Consider the following 16,082-nt stretch of genomic DNA (forward strand, 5'->3'; position numbering starts at 1 on the left):
CCCTGCCATCCCCATGTCCCGGTGTGTCCCACCCGCTGTCACCTCTGCCGCAGCTCCAGCCAGACCGGGCCCTTTGGGGACATTTTGCTCCTGGTCCCTTCCCATCGGTGCTGGCCAGGGCAAGAAAGAGCCTGGACTGGGGACAAGGGAAATGGTCACTAAATTAGGGGCAGGGATAATCCCAATGAGGGTCAGGCAGAGCTGTGACCCCCATTCCTGCCCCTTGGCCGTGAGGGGGCTGGGGTCCTTCGTGGGGTGAGAGTTGGAAGGTTTAAGGGGGTGGGAGACACATTGTCAGAGCCACTCCAAACACACCGAGTGGGTCAGGCACTGTGCAGGTTTATTGGGGGGTCTTTAGGGTTGGAATGGAGGTGGAGGGGGCTGGAAGGTGGTCCTGAGAGTCCTGAGGGTCCATCAGCTCCATCAGCACAAGACAAGCAGTCCTGGGAGGGGAGAGAGACACAAGGGGTGAGCACCCCCTTACCAGCACCCCAGCTGCACCCCAGCACCCTCCCCAGGGGCACCACAGCCTGGTCCTTGTCACCCCAGCACCCTCCCCAGGGGCACCAGAGCCTGGTCCTTGTCACCCCAGCTCCCTCCCCAGGGGCACCACAGCCCAGTCCTTGTCACCCCATCACCCCCCCACCCCCCCAGGCCTCACAGCTTGCCTCCTCTCCCTTCCCAAAACCTCCCTACCCTGCCCTCCATCACCCCACCAAGCACCACAGCTGTGCCATTGCCACCCCAGGCCCTTGTCACCCCATGGCTGGACCCCTGTCACCCCTCAACCGCTGCAGCCAGGCCCCCATCACCCCCCAGGCACCACAGCCAGACCCCCCCCTTTTCCCCCTCACTCCCCAGGACAATGCCAGGCTGGGGCAGTCGAGGGTTGGGCGCTCACCTCTGGCACAGGGGGTGCCGGGGGGGGTCCCGCAGCCCTGGGGTGGCCCTTCCCTAGTCCAGCAGCTCCCGGATGCACCAGCTGCAGAGCAGGAGGTAAACGCATTCCCGCAGCAGCCGCAGCAGCCAGGAGCCCAGGCGGAGCCCCAGCGAGGGGCTGGGGGGCACAGGCAGAGCCCCGGGGGCCATGGGTGGGCGAGCAGCACCGGGGGGACACGCAGCCACGGTCCAGAGAGGACGCATGGCTGAGGAGGGAGCAGTGGGATCTGGGAACAGCACCGGTTCCCCAGCAAGAGCTGGAACCTGCTGCATTCTCCAGGCTTCAAAAGCCACCACAATAGGGGGAGGGAACCCTGCGGGGGGAATGGGGGGGGAGGGGGGGGGAGAACCCTTTTGTTTGGCCTCACCCCCAGAGCCCCGCGGGGCCCAAAAGCAGCGTCCGGCCACGCGTGAGGCAGGCTGAGCACAGCAGCTTTATTCAGTGTCACCCCGAGCGCTGCGGGGCAGCTGTGGAGCTTCCCAGAGAGCAGCCCCTCCTCCCTTTGGGCCTTCACTGCCGGGATGTGCGCTCCTCTTCCTCATTTTCCAGCTGGTAGGCAGGCCGGTAGCTCTCCCGGCCCCGCTCGTCGGTGTAACGCAGAGCTGGGTTCTTCAGGGTGTTGTCCGTGCTCCCCAGAGAGGTGTAGCTGTGGGGGGAGGAGGGGGCTGCCAGGCTGCACCCCCCAGCCCCGAGCAGGCTGGGGAAGGCAGCACCAGACACTCACCCCTTGTCATAGAGGATGCAGTAAGGGACAAAGAGCTGGCGCAGAAACTCCCAGATGTCCCGGTAGGTCCAGTCCTGCAGGAGGAACGGGGCAGGGATTGCTGCAGGGGGAGGTGGGCTGCCCCCTCACTGTCAGGGAAAGCAGGCTGGACAGCCCCCTCCCCATCATAGAACACAGCAGAGCAAGCTGGTCCCTGGGGCACCCCCATCCCTCCCCAAACCCAGGAAAAGTTCTTGGTGGGTGGGAATGACAGCACCGGGGGGCACCCCCAGCCATGCAATGGGGCTCAGGAATTGCTCAGGGGGAATGGGGGGGAAGCCCCCTAAAGGTTGGGGGGATTAGTGTTGGCTCCCAACCCCCTTTTGCTGAGCAGGGACAGCCCCAGAGCAGGGGTACCCACGTACCAGCAAGGGGTTGACCCGCATGTAGGAGGGCCAGTCGGGGTCTGTGGGGCACATGGGGGTCAGGGTGCGGGAGTAGGGGTCCGTGCGACGCGTCCCCATCAGGACAGCCTCCAGCTGTGGCTCCTGCTCCTTCAGGTGGCCCAGGGCCTCCCGCATGGAACCTTCCACCGTGCAGAGTCGGATCTGGTACCTGGGGAAGGAAGAGGCAGCTGCCTGCGGGGCTGGGGGAGACTCTGCCGAGCCCCCCCGGCCCAGCCTTACCTCTGGACTGTGGTCTGGATGAACTGCTCCATCTCAGGGAAAGGGGAGACAAGGCGGATGTAGAGCACCTGCAGCTTCTCCCTCCCGGCCGGGTACCGCCTGGGGAGAGACCCGGAGCAGAGCTGGGCCCAGTCCCCCCCCAGCTGGACCCCAGGAAGCTGCTTGTTCCCCCCGGAGCGAGGCACCTGGAGCCCCAGGGGGGCCAACGGGACCCCCTCATCCCTGCCCCGGGAAGGGCTGATGGAGATGCAGGGCCGGGTACCTCTCCACAGCAGCGTGGACGAGGTGCAGCAGAGCTGTGCAGTCCTTGCCCCCGTTGAAGCCCACGCAGAGCTGGGCCAGGCTGTATCGGTCCAGAGCTGCCTCGATGGTCTGAAGAGCTGCTGCCACCTTCTGCCCCAGGGCTGAGCCTGTGGGAGGGGATGGTTGGTGTCCACCCCGGGGCCACGCTGCCTCCGTGCTGCCCCGGGGCCTGCGGTGCTTTGCCCTCCAGGCACCTCTCATCTCCAGACACACCACAGCTCAGGGTTGTGCCACCGGTGGGATAGGGATCCTGCCCCAAACACACACCCTGCTCTGGGAACCTGGCACTATCCATCCCTAGCCAGGGTTACAGGTCTCTGGGTGGATGAATCTGCAGTGCCAGCAAAGCCTCAGAGCCCCTCAAACCTTCCCAGGACCCCAGTACAGCCCAACTCCGCTCCCAAGCCGGGCTTCCCACAGCCCTGACCCTGCTGGGCTGCAGGGTCTGTTCCGGAGCAGCAGGGAATCACCAAACCCCACTGCAGCTCTGCTCCCACAGTACCTGACTCAGCCAGGCCATAAACCTGGGCGGCTGCCGGCGAGACGCAGTCGGTCACCAGGGGCACGACAACTCCCGGGGGCAGCTTCTCCATCAGGAAGCGATAAGCATCCTCCAGCTCCTGCTCCGACTCCGAGTCCAATGTCAGCTTCACACGGTAGTAGTTGTTGACCCAGTCTGGGTAAGAACCCAAGCTGACCCGGCCCTGGAAGGCGGCGTTGGCCTGGTCCAAGGCGGGAGCGATGAGGATCTCGTCGGCCGAGACGTAGACGGTGCGGGAATGGAAGCGGATCCGCTGGCTGCGGAAGAGGTGGGTGAGGCCGTCCAGGGCACGCTCCATCAGGGCCGGGATGCCCGGGAAGATGTAGACGTTGCGGACGCTGACCAAGGGGTACTTGAAGGTGCCACCCGTGCGCCCGTCGGTGCCGTAGTTGAGGCGGGAGGACTCGGGGACGCGAGCCAGCTTCATCTCGGGGCACTGCGCCTCCGTCTTGCCGAAGAATTGGTGCACCAGGCTCACCAGCTCGGGGTGGGGGGTCACCTTCTCCCCAAAAGCTTTAGCCACCGCCTCAAAAGTCACGTCGTCGTGCGTGGGGCCGATGCCCCCCGAGGTCAGGACGTAGGTGAAGCGGGAGGCGAAGGCGGCCACCTCGCTGGCGATGGCTTCCACCTCGTCGGGCACCACCGACACCCGGGCCACCCGCACGCCCAGGTCACGCAGCCGCCGACACATGAAGTAGGAGTTGGTGTCCTGCGTGTGGCCCTGGGGGGACGGGGACACCCGTGATGGCGGGACCTCGGGAGCAGGCCCGTGCTCCCCGGAGAAGGACCCGGGAGGAGCCTCCGGCCCGCAGAGGAGGCTGCGGGTGCCGCCCCCGCTCCAGCTCCCGGAGGAGCCTCCGGGCACCTCGCGGGCCCGGCCTCACCTTAAGGATCTCGTCACCGATGATGATGATCCCGGCGGTGGCCGGGGAGTCCCGGCCCTCGGTGGGGCTGGAGGCCGCCATGGGGCGGGCGGCGGAGCGCAGGGCCCCGCCCGCCCGCAGCGCCCCCCGCAGCGCGACCCGCATGGACCCGACCGGCCCGCACTGCCGGGAAACCGCCCCGCGCTCTCATTGGCTGAGCGGCACGTCCGTCAGCAGGAGCGGACAGCGCGGATTGGCTGGAGGGCGGGACCCGCCGGGACGGAACCATCGCGGCCGGCGAGGGGGTGACACCCGCTCCCCCCCCCCGTGGCAATGGGTCCACCCGCCCGGTACCGGAGCTCAACACCGCGCCGCACCCCCTCCCTTCTCCCGCGTATCCCCTCCCTTCTCCCCCGCATCCCCAGGCACCCGAAGGCCCCTGAGCTACCGGGAGGAGAGGGCACTGTCACCGGGAATGCCTCCTCTTCCCCCCGGTCACCGGGAGCATGGCGATAGCACCGGGACAGGCGGTGTCGAGGCACCGGGAGTCTCTTCTCGCCCCTCCCCATCTACCTCCCCCGTCCCCTCTCCCCAGCACCGGACAGACACAGCTCCCGAACATCCATTTATTGAACCCGTGGTGAACGCTCAGGACAGGAGGTGGGAAGGGGCACCGGGACCGGACTGCCGGTCGGTACCGACGGACACCGGTACCGACCGGAGCAGCGTCTGGGGAACGACGAGAAAAAGGAAAGCGCTGTCTGAGCTGGGGGGAGAGGGGGGGGGGCTGCGGCAGACCGGGGGCTGCTCACTTCTCCGGTTTCTTGGGTAGCGGCCGTCGGAAGAGCAAGATGTGAGGCTCTGGGGTGACGGGGAGGGCAACAACGGGAAGAGGAGGGGGAGGGGGGGGTCAGACCGGGCCCGCGGGCCGCCGTCCCCCCCCCGTTTTCCCCCCCGTGAGGGGCTCACCTGGCTCGTGGATCATGTAATGGACCCAACCCTGGCTCTGCTGCACTCCCAGGTTCCGCCACTCCGACTCCGAGAGCAGGTGGGTCCTGGGCACCAGCTTCGCGATGTCCTTGGGCAGCATCACGTGCCTGCGGACCCGCGGCCCTCAGCACCGGGGAACCGGGCAACCGGGCACCGGCAGCACCCCCGCAGCACCCCGCACCCCCCTCGATACGGAGCCGGTACCGTGATACGCCTCCCTCCTCCCTCCCGAATCCACCGGGGAACCGTAACCGGGGTGACTCCCGCCTCCCACCACCCCCCCCTAACAAGCCGTTAACGGCTTCTCCCCCCGCGGAACCGTGAGTGGGAGAACGCTCCCACACCCCCGGGAATCCTTCCCCTCCTGTGCCACCGGGAAACCATTACTGTCCCAACCCCCCCCGGTGAACGGTTACCGGGACAGCGCGGTTACCGGGACAGCGCGGTTACCGGGACACTTCACTCTTACCAAACCCCCCTTACCGGGACACCCCCGCCGCGTATCCCACCCCATCCCTCAAGCCCTTACCGGGACACCCCCGAGAGCCGTTACCGGACCGTCTCCCCCCCACAGAAGCCTTTACCGAAACATCCCCTCTCCCTCGGGAGCCCTTACCGGGATCCTCCCTCCCTCCCTCCCTCCCTCTCCCAGGGACCCGTTATCAGGCCAACCCCACACACCCTACTCCACCCCCCTCAGGAGCCGTTACCGGAGCTTCCCCCTCCCTTCAGCTCACCGGTACTCGAACTCCTCGTCGTCGTACTTGTCGGAGTAGTAGATCTGCTTGTGCGCCATGCCGGCGGGCCTGGTCCGCCCCTTCCCGCCGCCCCCGCCGCGCCCCCCGCCTCAGTGCCCGCCCGGGGCCGTTGGGGCCCCCGCCCCCCTCCGCTCTTTCAAACGCCGCCGCCCCGCGTTCCTATTGGTCAGCGCCTCACGGCGGGCCGGGACATCACGGGGCGTGGCGTCGCGCCATTGGTCAGCGTGGAGGAGAAGGGGCGTGGCTAAAGCGCCGCTGCCCGGCGGGTAGCGCGCGGCCAGCGATTGGCCCGCCGGTCACGTGACGAGACCGGAGGGGAGGGGGGGAACGGGAGGGGGCGGGGCCGCGCGGAGGGCGTGGGCCGGAAGCGGGTGGCGGCGCGCGCGGCGGCGGGGAAAGGGGGGAGGGCGGGGGGGGGGAGCGGAAGGCGGAGCGGACCCGGGACCGGAGGACGAACGGAGCGAGACCCATGGTGCCCCGGTGAGCGCGAACGTCGGGGGAGGGAGGAGAGGGGAGGAGGGGGGGGCGGGGCGCAACCGAACCGAACCGACCCCCGCGAGCTGCTGGGCCTCTTGCGGCGCCACCGGAGGCCGTGCAGGCCCCGCCGTACCCCTCCCCCCTGGTAGCTCCCGTCGTGCCGGTGCCACCGGGGTTGAGTCCCCGCCGCCGTCGCCTCGCGGGAGGCCTCGCCTCGCCGTCAACCTCTCCCGGAGCTGCCGCCCCCGGTGCTGTGGAGGCCGCGGGGCCGGTGCGGGGGAGCGGAACGGGGGGCTCGGCCCCTGCCCTGGGCGGATCGTCCGGGGACGGCGGCGGTGTCTATACCGGGAGACGCCGGATCCCCCCGGTGTTCCCAGGGCCTCTCGCTGGGCCTCGGCTTGTGTCGCCCCGTCCCGGGTGCTCGGAGGGGAGACCGGAACGGGGGACCCGGTCACGGCCTGGGGCAAAGCCCCGGTTTCCGGATTGCTGTGACACCCCCTACCCCCCCTCCCCGGGGACGGACGGGGCCCCGGCTGGGACCGGAGGAACCCCGCCTGCATTTCGGTTCCCCGGAAGGGGGCGGAGGGTCCCCGGGGCAGCCCCGGTGGTGCGGGCGGGGGAAGCCCTTCCCTCGCTGCAGCCTTCGGTGTAATCCCTGGCAGGTTGGTGGTGTCCGTGTGTCCGTCCCTCGCGGGCTGCTTCCCCCCCCCCCCATCTCCGGTTGAAATTCTGGGATGGGGAGGTGGAGACCCCCACGCGTGGGGTCCCGGGAACCGTGGCCCAGGCCCTGCCGGGGGGTAAAGGGGGTGACTTCCAGCAGTGCTCCCCGGGGACACCCCCAGACCCTTCCAGGGGACTCGGTGACACCGTCCCAGGACTCGGTGACATTTAGACCCAAATGTGACCCAAAGGTGACTTCTGACCCAAATTTCTCAAGTGATTCCGTGATCCGTCTCCAGCTCTCGGGTGCTGGAGCGCTGGGACTGGGTCCCCCTGCCCCAGGGGGCTTCTTTGGGCACTGTCCCCTCCTTGGTGGGGACACATCCGTGTCCCGGGGAGGCTTTGACGGGGCCGAGCACCCCGGCTCAGGGTCCTGATCCTCCATCCCTGTCTCTTTGTCACCTTTGCTCGGTGCTGAGTGACCCAGCCTGGGGCAGATCCGTGGTGTGCTGAGCTGGGCCCATCTTATCTCAGAGCTAATTGTGTTAATGCCCATCCCGGGCTCTGGTGCTGCCTTCCCAGGTCCCAGATAAGGGCAGGATTGTTGCCAGGAAATAAATCAGGGCTGCTGGCCCGGCCGTGACCGTGTTGGCTGGGAGGGGAGGGGGGGTTGGAGAAAGAAATTCAGTGGCTCTGGAGCTGCTCCTGCTTTGCTTGCCTTGTTTTCTCCTCACAGAGCTTCCTGCCCTTCCTGGCTCCCCTCTCCAAGTCTCCACGATTCCCTTTTTCACCGGAGAGGAAAGGAAGAGGGGGCCACAGCCCCCGGAGGCTCTGCACCTCCTTTAGCGGGAGGTGGGAAGCACTTCCTCCGTTCCCCCCCTTCCTCAGCCCTCCGGGTGCTGATTTTGGGGCTGATTTTGGGGCTCCACCACTCACCCGGGGTCAGGGGGTGACTCTCAGCCCCGTGTCGACCTGGAGGAGGCGTCAGCAGAGCCTCAGCCGGCGCATCCCGGCTCCATCCTCCCTCGGATGGGAAGCAGGAGGCTTCCCAGGTTTTCTCCGCGTGTCCCCTCTGCCTCTGCTCAGCCAGGAGGAGCAGGGTTTGCCTCTTGGTGCAGGCCCAGGGCTGGCTAACTCCCTGTTTGTCCCCGAACAGCAGGTCGGAGTGCCAGACCAGAGGGGCTGTGTCTTTCTCTTCCCTGCCCGGGGCCTTCCCTGCCCTCCGCCGGCGATGGAGTACGTGGTAAGGACTTGGGTGGAGGGCTGGTGGCTTCGGTGGTGGATCCTGCCTCCCCTCTCTCCCCGCTGGCAGGGCCACAGCCTCCTCCCCAGGTTCTTCACTGCCGGCTCCCAGCCCCTTTTCTGAGCAGCAGAGAGGAACGCGGAGACGCCGCGCTGTTGCGATCGTTTTTTGGGGGGTTTTTTTTGGTTTTTTTTTGCTTTTTTTGGGGAAAAAAACCACCCGAACAGCTGTCACTTGGACTGGAGTTTTTAGTTTGCTTCCTCTCTTCCCCAGAGCCCCCGGGGTGGCTTTGCTGTGGCCACTCTTGGAGCAAGGGGGCCAGTTGTCTACGTGAGGCAGCTTCTCCTGGCCTCGATTTCTTGCCAAACCACTGGTGTGTTCCAGGTCTCTGACTCAGCTCCCAGTTTGTGTTTCCTGGGAGGATGTTGGGAGCTGGCCCAGGAGCGGGGCCTGGAGGGTCCCCTCTCCTCTTCCTCGTCCTGGGGCTGTGTTTGAAGTCCCAACCCCAGGCACTCAAAAGTGGCCTGAATCCCTCTGCCTCTCCCGTGCCTGGGGAGGATCCGCTGCCTCTCCTTGCTGCCAGGACATGAGGATGTGTCCTGGGAGGCTCCTTGGGGACAGTTGTGGTGGCTGCAGGGACAGGAGCTTGCTGCTGGCCTGTCTGGCAAGGGGCAGGGCACTTGGTTGGGGTCTGGTGCTGCCCATCCAGCTGGGGTGGCTGCTCTGCCCTCTCCCTTTTTTTGCCTCTTGTGATCCAGCCTGATGGGGAGGGGTCTCCAGCACCCAGGGGTGGGCTCTGGGGGGCTGCAGTGGTGGCACCTCTGGTCACGGAGAGCCAGGAGCAGCAGCAATAGGCTCTGTCACCAGCTGGTGGGGTGACGTGGGCTGGCTGGCGGCAGGAGGTTCTGATAAAATCAGGAATTATTCCATCTCCAGAAGCAGAGGTCTGGCCCAGCAGGAGCTGCAGCTCCCCGGGGTGCCCCAACCCCTCCATGAGTTTCGGGGGGGGGCTCTGCCACCTTCCTGGGCCACAGCCAGGACGTGGGGTGCAGTGAGGAGCTGAGAATGCCCCCCCTGGTCAGTACCCTCCTGCTTTAACCCTGCAGGAACCTCACGAAGCCTGTTGTGGGGGACCCCAGCCCCACGCTGGCCACCTGCCAGGCTCTGGTGGCCAAAGGCCACTGCCTGGTGCCTTTTGGCCACCACCCAACTGGGCTCCCCCCGGCAGCCGGGGGGTTTTGGCTGGCCCCTGGCCGGGCCGGCGGTTTCCTGGCTCCCTGGCCCTGGGTTTCCTGCCTTTCTTTAGAGCTGCGGTGCTGCTGCCGGCCACGGGAAGGTCACAGCACCGAGGGGCCCCCGGCAGGGACCGGGCAGCACTCCGTGGGACGGCTCTCAGCACCCCTGGGACCACCGCCCACGGGAGCTGAGGGTGGGGGCTGGCGTGGGCAGCCAGCACAACGCTCCGAGGAGGAGGAGGAGGAGGAAGAGGCAGGTGATGGACCCGCCGTAGTGACCCGCAGCCCCTCGTGGGAGGCGATTCCCAGCTCCGTTCTGCACCTTTCCGTTTATTTCCCCCTCCCGTGGCAGCCCCGGGGGAAGCGGGGGAGGCGGCTGCCAGCACCGAGCCGGCTCCGAGCTGGGAGAGCTTTTCCCTTGGGCACGGATTCACCCAGTTTGGGCTCGGGTTTTGCGGAGCCACTCACTGGGTTACCCGTGGCGAGCGGGAGGGCTCGGGTGCTGCGGGTTCTGCCCGCAATCCCCACTCCGACCCAGGGAGGGTGGAAGAGGTGCGGAGGAGGCCGTGGAGATGTGGCTCAGGGGTCTCTTTGGGGATGTGACACGCACCCCCAACACCTCTGCCCGGCTCCTGTCTGTGGAAGGGGCCACAGTTTGCCCCCCGGCGTGTTCCGGCTCGCGTTGGCTCCGCCCGTGACCTTGATTTTTCTGCTCCAGCTGAGTGCCGGGTCCCCACCCCTCTCCCCAGCCCCTCCTGCTCTGCCCCCGCAGCCCCCGCAGCCCCCGCCGCGGGCAGAGCTCGCCCCGCCACCCGTGAGTCAGCACGGCCTTTTCCCAGCAGCCGCAGCCCCTTCCCTGCTCCCGGGAGGAGCCGGTGCTCAGCACCTCCGGGATGCGGGAGGCAGCAGCCATGGGCAGCAGAGGCTTCTCCCACCTCCTCCTCCTCCTCCCGGCCGCGGGTCTGCGCTGAGCCCGGCTGAGCTCCCACCTGGATCCGTGCGTCCTCCTCTTCCTCCGGGTGACATCCGTGCTCTCCAAGGACTGGATGTCCTTCCATCCCCACCGGCACCGCGGCCCCCCCGGCTTCGGGCTCCGTTCTCCCCCGGCACGGCCAGCGGTGGCCCAGCACGTGGCTTGCGTGGCACCGGCCCCACGGAAGGACCTGGTTTACTCCTGGACGGTGCTCTGAGAGGCGTTGGGCTGGACTTGGATGCTTTCCGTGGCTGCCTCATCTCAGGGCTTTAAATATTCATGCTTTTGATTTCCTGGGAGCAGCAGCGGGGCAGAAGGAGCCGGATCCGGCCCCAGTTGAGGACAATGAGATTTGTGTCCATCTGGCTGGTGCGGGAGCAGCGTGGGGCGTGAGGACCCCGTGTGCTGAGCACCTTTCCCCGGGGCATTGCCTGCCCCTTGTTCTTTCCCTCCCTGCCGTGGTGGGAGCCGGGGGGGGGTCGTTTTCCAGCCGGATCTGCACATCTGTGCTGACGCCGATCGGATCGATCGGCCGTGAGGGTGCGGAGCCAGCGGCCCCCAGCCCCGCGGCCGGGCATCCCAGCTCTCCCTTGCCAGCCATGCCAGCCTGCCCCGGGCCTGGCACTCGGCTCAGCTCAGGTTTGGGGGTGAATTCCCTGCTTGGACCCTCCGGGGGGCCACCCTGAGACCCATCCGGCTGCTTCCACCCAGGCTGAGCCAGCCTCAGCCCTTCTCACCTCCAGCATGGATCTCCTGCAGAAGAGCAAATACACCCACCTGAGGAATGAGTCCATCTCCTCTCTGGAGGAGGTGGTTGGGGGACCCCTGCCCCCCCCAGCAGAGTCCCCCACAGCCACACCATCTCTTCCTGGCTCTCTGTCCTCTTCTTCCTCCCTCGGCCTCGCCACCCCTCTCGGGGAGCTCTCACCCGAGTCAGAGGACAGCCCCACCACCCTTTGCTCCTTTTTCCCCAAAATGGCCAACCTGAAGCTCTCAAACCCCGCCAACCTGCTCAGCCTGAGGGGCTCTTTGGCCGGCAGCACCCCGGGGGACACCGGCAGCCTCACCGGGACACCGGCACCGGGAACGGCCACCGGCTCGGACTCAACGGGATCTGTCACTGTCTGTTCCCAGGATATGAACAAGCTGAGCTGCGGGAAGAAGACCCGGGTGGAAGGGGGACAGCTGGGGGGGGACGAATGGACCCGCCACGGCAGCTTCGTCAATAAACCCACCCGTGGTTGGCTGCACCCCGATGACAAGGTCATGGGCCCTGGGGTCTCTTACCATGTCCGGGTGAGTGTTGGGGACCCAGAAGGGTCATGGGGGGAGATTTGGGTACCTCCTGGTGTAGCACCTAAATGGGGGAAAGGGGGGGCAGTGGGATTGCTGGGGGAGGTCACGGCCAGGGGGGTCGTGTGGTGGGGAGCAGCCCCCGGGGCTGTCTGGGCTGACCCTGCTGTCTCCCCCCAGTACATGGGCTGTGTGGAGGTCCTGCAGTCCATGAGGGCTTTGGATTTCAACACCAGGACACAGGTCACCAGGTGAGCTCTGCATTTTTTTGGGGGGGATAGGAGGGAATGTGTCTGAGCCCCCAGCAAACCTCTGGGGGGATGTGGAGCTCTGGGTTGCCTGCAGCCTCCTCTGACAATGCCAGAGCACTGCCCCCAACGAAAGATCCTCCAGTTGGTCCTTTCTGTGCTGCTCCCCGAGCCTTTGACCCCACAGCTGGGGGGTCACGGAGGGAGGAATGGGGAGGGCAGGTGCTGGGGGACAGTGACATCCTGTGTGTCCCCACAGGGAGGCCATCGGGCTCGTGTGCGAGGCCGTGCCCGGTGCCAAGGGTGCCGTGCGGAGGAGGAAGGTGAGGTTGGGCTGGGAGGAGCACGGGGGGAGCCCTTGGCTCCCGTCCCACACCACTCCTGGGGCTGGCAGAGCCTGGCAGGAGCAGTGGTGTGGGATGTGCTTTGCACCCCCCTGAGCTGGGCTGTGTCTGGCCCAGGGAGCCCCTTCCCCACGCTGCCCTCTGCCCCCAGCCCTGCGGCCGCTCCCTCAACTCCATCCTGGGCAAGAGCAACCTGAAGTTTGCTGGCATGCCCATCACCCTGACCATCTCCACCAGCAGCCTCAACCTCATGGCTTCTGACTGCAAGCAGGTGAGGGCAGGGAGGGGCTGGGTGGCTGCCTTTGGAGGAGCAGGAATTCTTATGTCCCCCATCCCGGGCCCTGCCAGGGCAGGGGATCTCCTCAGCTTCCCTAAGGGATGTCCGGGTGGGCTGTGTGACCTGCTGAGTGGCCACCTCCTCACCAGCCCCCCGGGGTGTGGAGGTTGGAGCAATACCCTGTGTGCTTTGCAGGATCTGTCCTGGTGGCTCTGAGACCCAAGTGAGGTCTCACCAGAGCAGGTCTCCTGGTTTTGCTCCCACCCTTGTCTCAGCTCTTTTCCTGGTGGTCTGTGCCTCATAACCAGGGCTCTGGAGGCTTGGAAGGGGCTGTGCCAGGTCACCCCCAGGAAAAGCACAGAGGTGTCACCTCCTGCTGGGCCCTGAGGAGCCTCTAACCATCCCCTTGCCTTGCAGATCATTGCCAACCACCACATGCAGTCCATCTCCTTCGCCTCGGGGGGAGACCCGGTGAGTATGCAGGGTCCCATCTGCACATCCCCATCCTCTGCAGGGCAGGGGGGCCTCTCCAGCCCCCTCCTCATCTCACCCCTTCTGTCTTGCCTGCAGGACACAGCCGAGTACGTTGCCTATGTTGCCAAAGACCCCGTCAACCAGAGAGGTGAGGCTGCCACCCCCACCCCACAGCCCTTTTCTCTGGGTCTGGGGGTGCAGGCAGGGACTGGGTGCCCCATCAGGAGGCTCTGGGGTGCCCAGGGCAGGCTGGAGAGGGGAGATCCAGGCATTCCTTCCCTCCCCAGCCTGCCATATCCTGGAGTGCCCCGAGGGGCTGGCACAGGACGTGATCAGCACCATCGGGCAGGCCTTCGAGCTGCGCTTCAAACAGTACCTGAAAAACCCCCCAAAGCTGGTGACACCCCACGACAGGTAAAGGAAGGGGCTGTGCAGCTGGGAGGAAGAGGTTCCAGATGGTTTGGGTTTGGAGCTGCTCATCTCTGCTGTGTCCCCCTCAGGATGGCAGGGTTTGATGGCTCTGCCTGGGACGAAGAGGAGGAGGAACCAGCCCCTGATCACCAATACTACAACGACTTCCCTGGCAAGGAGCCCCCCATTGGGGGGGTGGTGGACATGAGACTGCGGGATGGGGCTGCTCAGACCCCAAATCACTTGGGGGCCACGCTGGTAAGGCTCTGGGTACATCCTCCTGGGGAGACTCCACACCCCAAGGCAGGAGTGAGAACCCCACCAGGGTTACTCCAGCATGAGAGCAGCCCCAGGATGGGGCAGTGGGACAGGATGGGGGGGCTGTCTGGGCTCACCCCTTTTTTCTCCTTGCAGCCCGTTGGTCAGGCATCCGGCGGGGAGTACGACCCTCGAAAGCAGCACCCTCCTGCCCAAGGTAAGGTGTCAAACGTGGCCACTCCTGGTTGTGGCTTTCCTGGAGCTCGGCAGCGGGTCCCCTTGAGGTGAGCTGCCTCAGCACGGTGCTTTTGACAGCAGGGAGAGAGAAATACCCAGCTCCAGCCGGTGCCTCCGGCCGCACAGACCTGTTTGATGACCCCTCCTATGTCAACGTGCAGAACGTGGACAAAACACGCCAGGGCTCAGCTGCTGGCACCCCCACGACAGCCAACGGCAGCGCCCAGAGGGACCTCTTTGACATGAGTGAGTGGGATGTCTGGGGGCTGGGGGCTGGTGGTGAGGTCAGTGCTGGACCCCCAGCTCCTCTCTGCCTCCTCCCCTCTCACAGAACCCTTTGAAGATGCCCTGCGTGTCCCCCCGTCTGTGCCAGTGGGGTTGCCCCCCGCCCAGGTTGTGGCTTCCATGGAGGAGCAGCTGAGACGGGAGCCCTGGTACCACGGGAAGATGAATCGTAAGGAGGCTGAGAAGCTGCTGAAGGTGAACGGAGATTTCCTGGTGAGGGAGAGCACCACCACCCCCGGGCAGTACGTCCTGACCGGCCTGCAGGGAGGGCAGCCCAAACACCTCCTGCTTGTGGATCCTGAGGGCGTGGTGAGTCCTCTTAATGTCCTGGGGACGTTGGCTTGGCTGGGGTGGGGCTTCCAAGAACCTGCAGGGGACAGAGAGGGTGTGGTGGAGCTTGAACTGGGTTCCTGTCCTCGGCGTGTCCTCCCACGGGCCTGGGCAGCCCCCCCAAGTGCCCCTTCCCCACCCCACAGGTGCGGACCAAAGATCATCGTTTTGAGAGCGTCAGCCACCTCATCAGCTACCACATGGACAATCACCTGCCCATCATCTCTGCTGGCAGTGAGATGTGCCTGCAGCAGCCAGTGGAGAGGAGACTCTGAGCCCCCGGGGGGGTCCCACCTCACGGTCCCCCCCCCAGCCCCACTCCCTTGCCCAGGGAGAGACCTCGGACTCTCAGTCAGGTGCTTTGCCCGGGACTGAGCCTGGACTTGGCCCGGGATTGGGGCTCGTCCCCCCTTCACCCCGTGGACCTAAAGCCACGGGGAGGGTCCGGGCAGGTGGGGTGAGCTGCCTGGGTGGTGGGGGGCTGCTCTTGCAAAAGCCCCCCCTGCCTGCTCCCAGCTCCAGCCTTTGCACAGCAGCTCAGCTCCTACCAAAACCCAGCCGGGTTGTAGCTTCTCTCACCCCTCCCCGCTGTGGGGAGGGGGCTGAGGGTTTTGGGGGGCAGCCCGGTCCCATCCCCTCCCCTCAGGGGGCTGCAGAGGGGGGGGCTCAGCTCCCCCCAGCACACGGCCCGGCCGTACCCGATCACTTTACGTGTTAACTCTGTGCCTTGACCCCGCAGGTCCCACACTCTTATGCAAAGCCACGGGGCTGGGGGGGGGGGAAACACACACCCAGAGACCCCCCCCACGCTCCCAGCCCTGGCCGTACCCCTTCCCGGGATGTGCTCCCCCTGCGCCCCAGCTCCCTGCCCGGCCCCGGGGGGGTCCGGCTGCGGCAGCTCCGGGGGGGCAGCGGCGGGAGGGGCCCCCCCTGCATGCACCCCCCTCCCCCTCCTCCCGGGAGCCAAAGCGCAGCCCCCTCCCCCCCCTCCTCCCCGGGCCCCCCGGGCCCCGCTATACCAAAGGAACGGGCGGTTGGTATTAAAGTTGGTATTTCTCTAGGCCCTGCCTCGTCTGAGGGGGGGCACCGGGGGGGTGGGAGTGGTACCGGGAACACCACGTCGGGGGGCGGCACGTGGCCCCCCCCACGGTGTCACATATGGTCCGTCCCACTCGGTTTACCCACGCTCCTGCCTTCCCCCCCGCGAACCATCCACATGGTTCGTCCCACTCCACGCGCGGGCGCTGCGTCGTCCCGCCCCCCCTTGTTTGGCACATGGACCATTCTGACACCCCCTCCCCATGTGTCCCCCCCCCCCTTGTCTGGCACATGGACCACTCTGACGCCCCCTCCCCATGTCCCCCTCTTATCTGGCACATGGACCATTCTGACATAACCTCCCCCCTCCATGTCCGACCCCCCCTCTTGTCTTGTCCCCCCCGTGCCCCCCCCTTGTCTGGCACATGGACCACTCTGACACCCCCTCCCCATGTCCCCCTCTTATCTGGCACATGGACCATTCTGACCTCCCCCTCCCCATGTGTCGTCCCCCC

At 66.5% G+C, this 16,082-nt stretch overlaps 3 protein-coding genes across 15 annotated transcripts; 1 reads left to right on the forward strand and 2 right to left on the reverse strand.

Annotated features, from left to right (window-relative positions):
• Positions 1 to 319: 319 nt before the first annotated feature.
• Positions 320 to 4,231, reverse strand: FLAD1 (flavin adenine dinucleotide synthetase 1). Of its 2 annotated transcripts, XM_071727061.1 has the most exons (9): positions 4,058 to 4,231; positions 3,135 to 3,894; positions 2,592 to 2,739; positions 2,330 to 2,428; positions 2,069 to 2,258; positions 1,665 to 1,738; positions 1,308 to 1,586; positions 902 to 982; positions 320 to 443 (listed from the first exon to the last, which is right to left on the reverse strand). In XM_071727061.1, exons 1-7 carry the CDS (start codon positions 4,199 to 4,201, stop codon positions 1,451 to 1,453), a joined length of 1,551 nt encoding a protein of 516 aa, XP_071583162.1. In that variant the 5' UTR covers positions 4,202 to 4,231; the 3' UTR covers positions 320 to 443; positions 902 to 982; positions 1,308 to 1,450. The 2 variants fall into 2 exon arrangements, with proteins under 2 accessions (XP_071583162.1, XP_071583161.1); XM_071727060.1 differs by having other exon boundaries at positions 902 to 1,586.
• A 424-nt stretch (positions 4,232 to 4,655) lies between these two features.
• On the reverse strand, positions 4,656 to 5,968 carry CKS1B (CDC28 protein kinase regulatory subunit 1B). The gene is made up of 4 exons (XM_071726968.1): positions 5,951 to 5,968; positions 5,764 to 5,873; positions 5,006 to 5,133; positions 4,656 to 4,897 (listed from the first exon to the last, which is right to left on the reverse strand). Exons 2-4 carry the CDS (start codon positions 5,820 to 5,822, stop codon positions 4,845 to 4,847), a joined length of 240 nt encoding a protein of 79 aa, XP_071583069.1. The 5' UTR covers positions 5,823 to 5,873; positions 5,951 to 5,968; the 3' UTR covers positions 4,656 to 4,844.
• A 211-nt stretch (positions 5,969 to 6,179) lies between these two features.
• SHC1 (SHC adaptor protein 1) lies at positions 6,180 to 15,589 on the forward strand. 12 transcript variants are annotated; one of them, XM_071726991.1, is made up of 14 exons: positions 6,188 to 6,264; positions 8,078 to 8,164; positions 11,507 to 11,668; positions 11,846 to 11,916; positions 12,173 to 12,236; positions 12,409 to 12,528; positions 12,952 to 13,005; positions 13,105 to 13,156; positions 13,296 to 13,422; positions 13,509 to 13,677; positions 13,834 to 13,894; positions 13,993 to 14,160; positions 14,246 to 14,508; positions 14,676 to 15,589. In XM_071726991.1, the coding sequence occupies exons 2-14, from the start codon at positions 8,153 to 8,155 to the stop codon at positions 14,802 to 14,804; spliced, it is 1,452 nt and encodes a 483-aa protein (XP_071583092.1). In that variant the 5' UTR covers positions 6,188 to 6,264; positions 8,078 to 8,152; the 3' UTR covers positions 14,805 to 15,589. The 12 variants fall into 12 exon arrangements, with proteins under 12 accessions (XP_071583089.1, XP_071583090.1, XP_071583085.1 ...); XM_071726986.1 differs by having other exon boundaries at positions 6,189 to 6,264; positions 13,996 to 14,160; XM_071726987.1 differs by having other exon boundaries at positions 6,189 to 6,264; positions 13,846 to 13,894.
• Positions 15,590 to 16,082: the final 493 nt, after the last annotated feature.

This window comes from Heliangelus exortis, chromosome 27 (assembly GCF_036169615.1).
Source record: "Heliangelus exortis chromosome 27, bHelExo1.hap1, whole genome shotgun sequence".
Lineage (NCBI taxonomy): Eukaryota > Metazoa > Chordata > Aves > Apodiformes > Trochilidae > Heliangelus > Heliangelus exortis.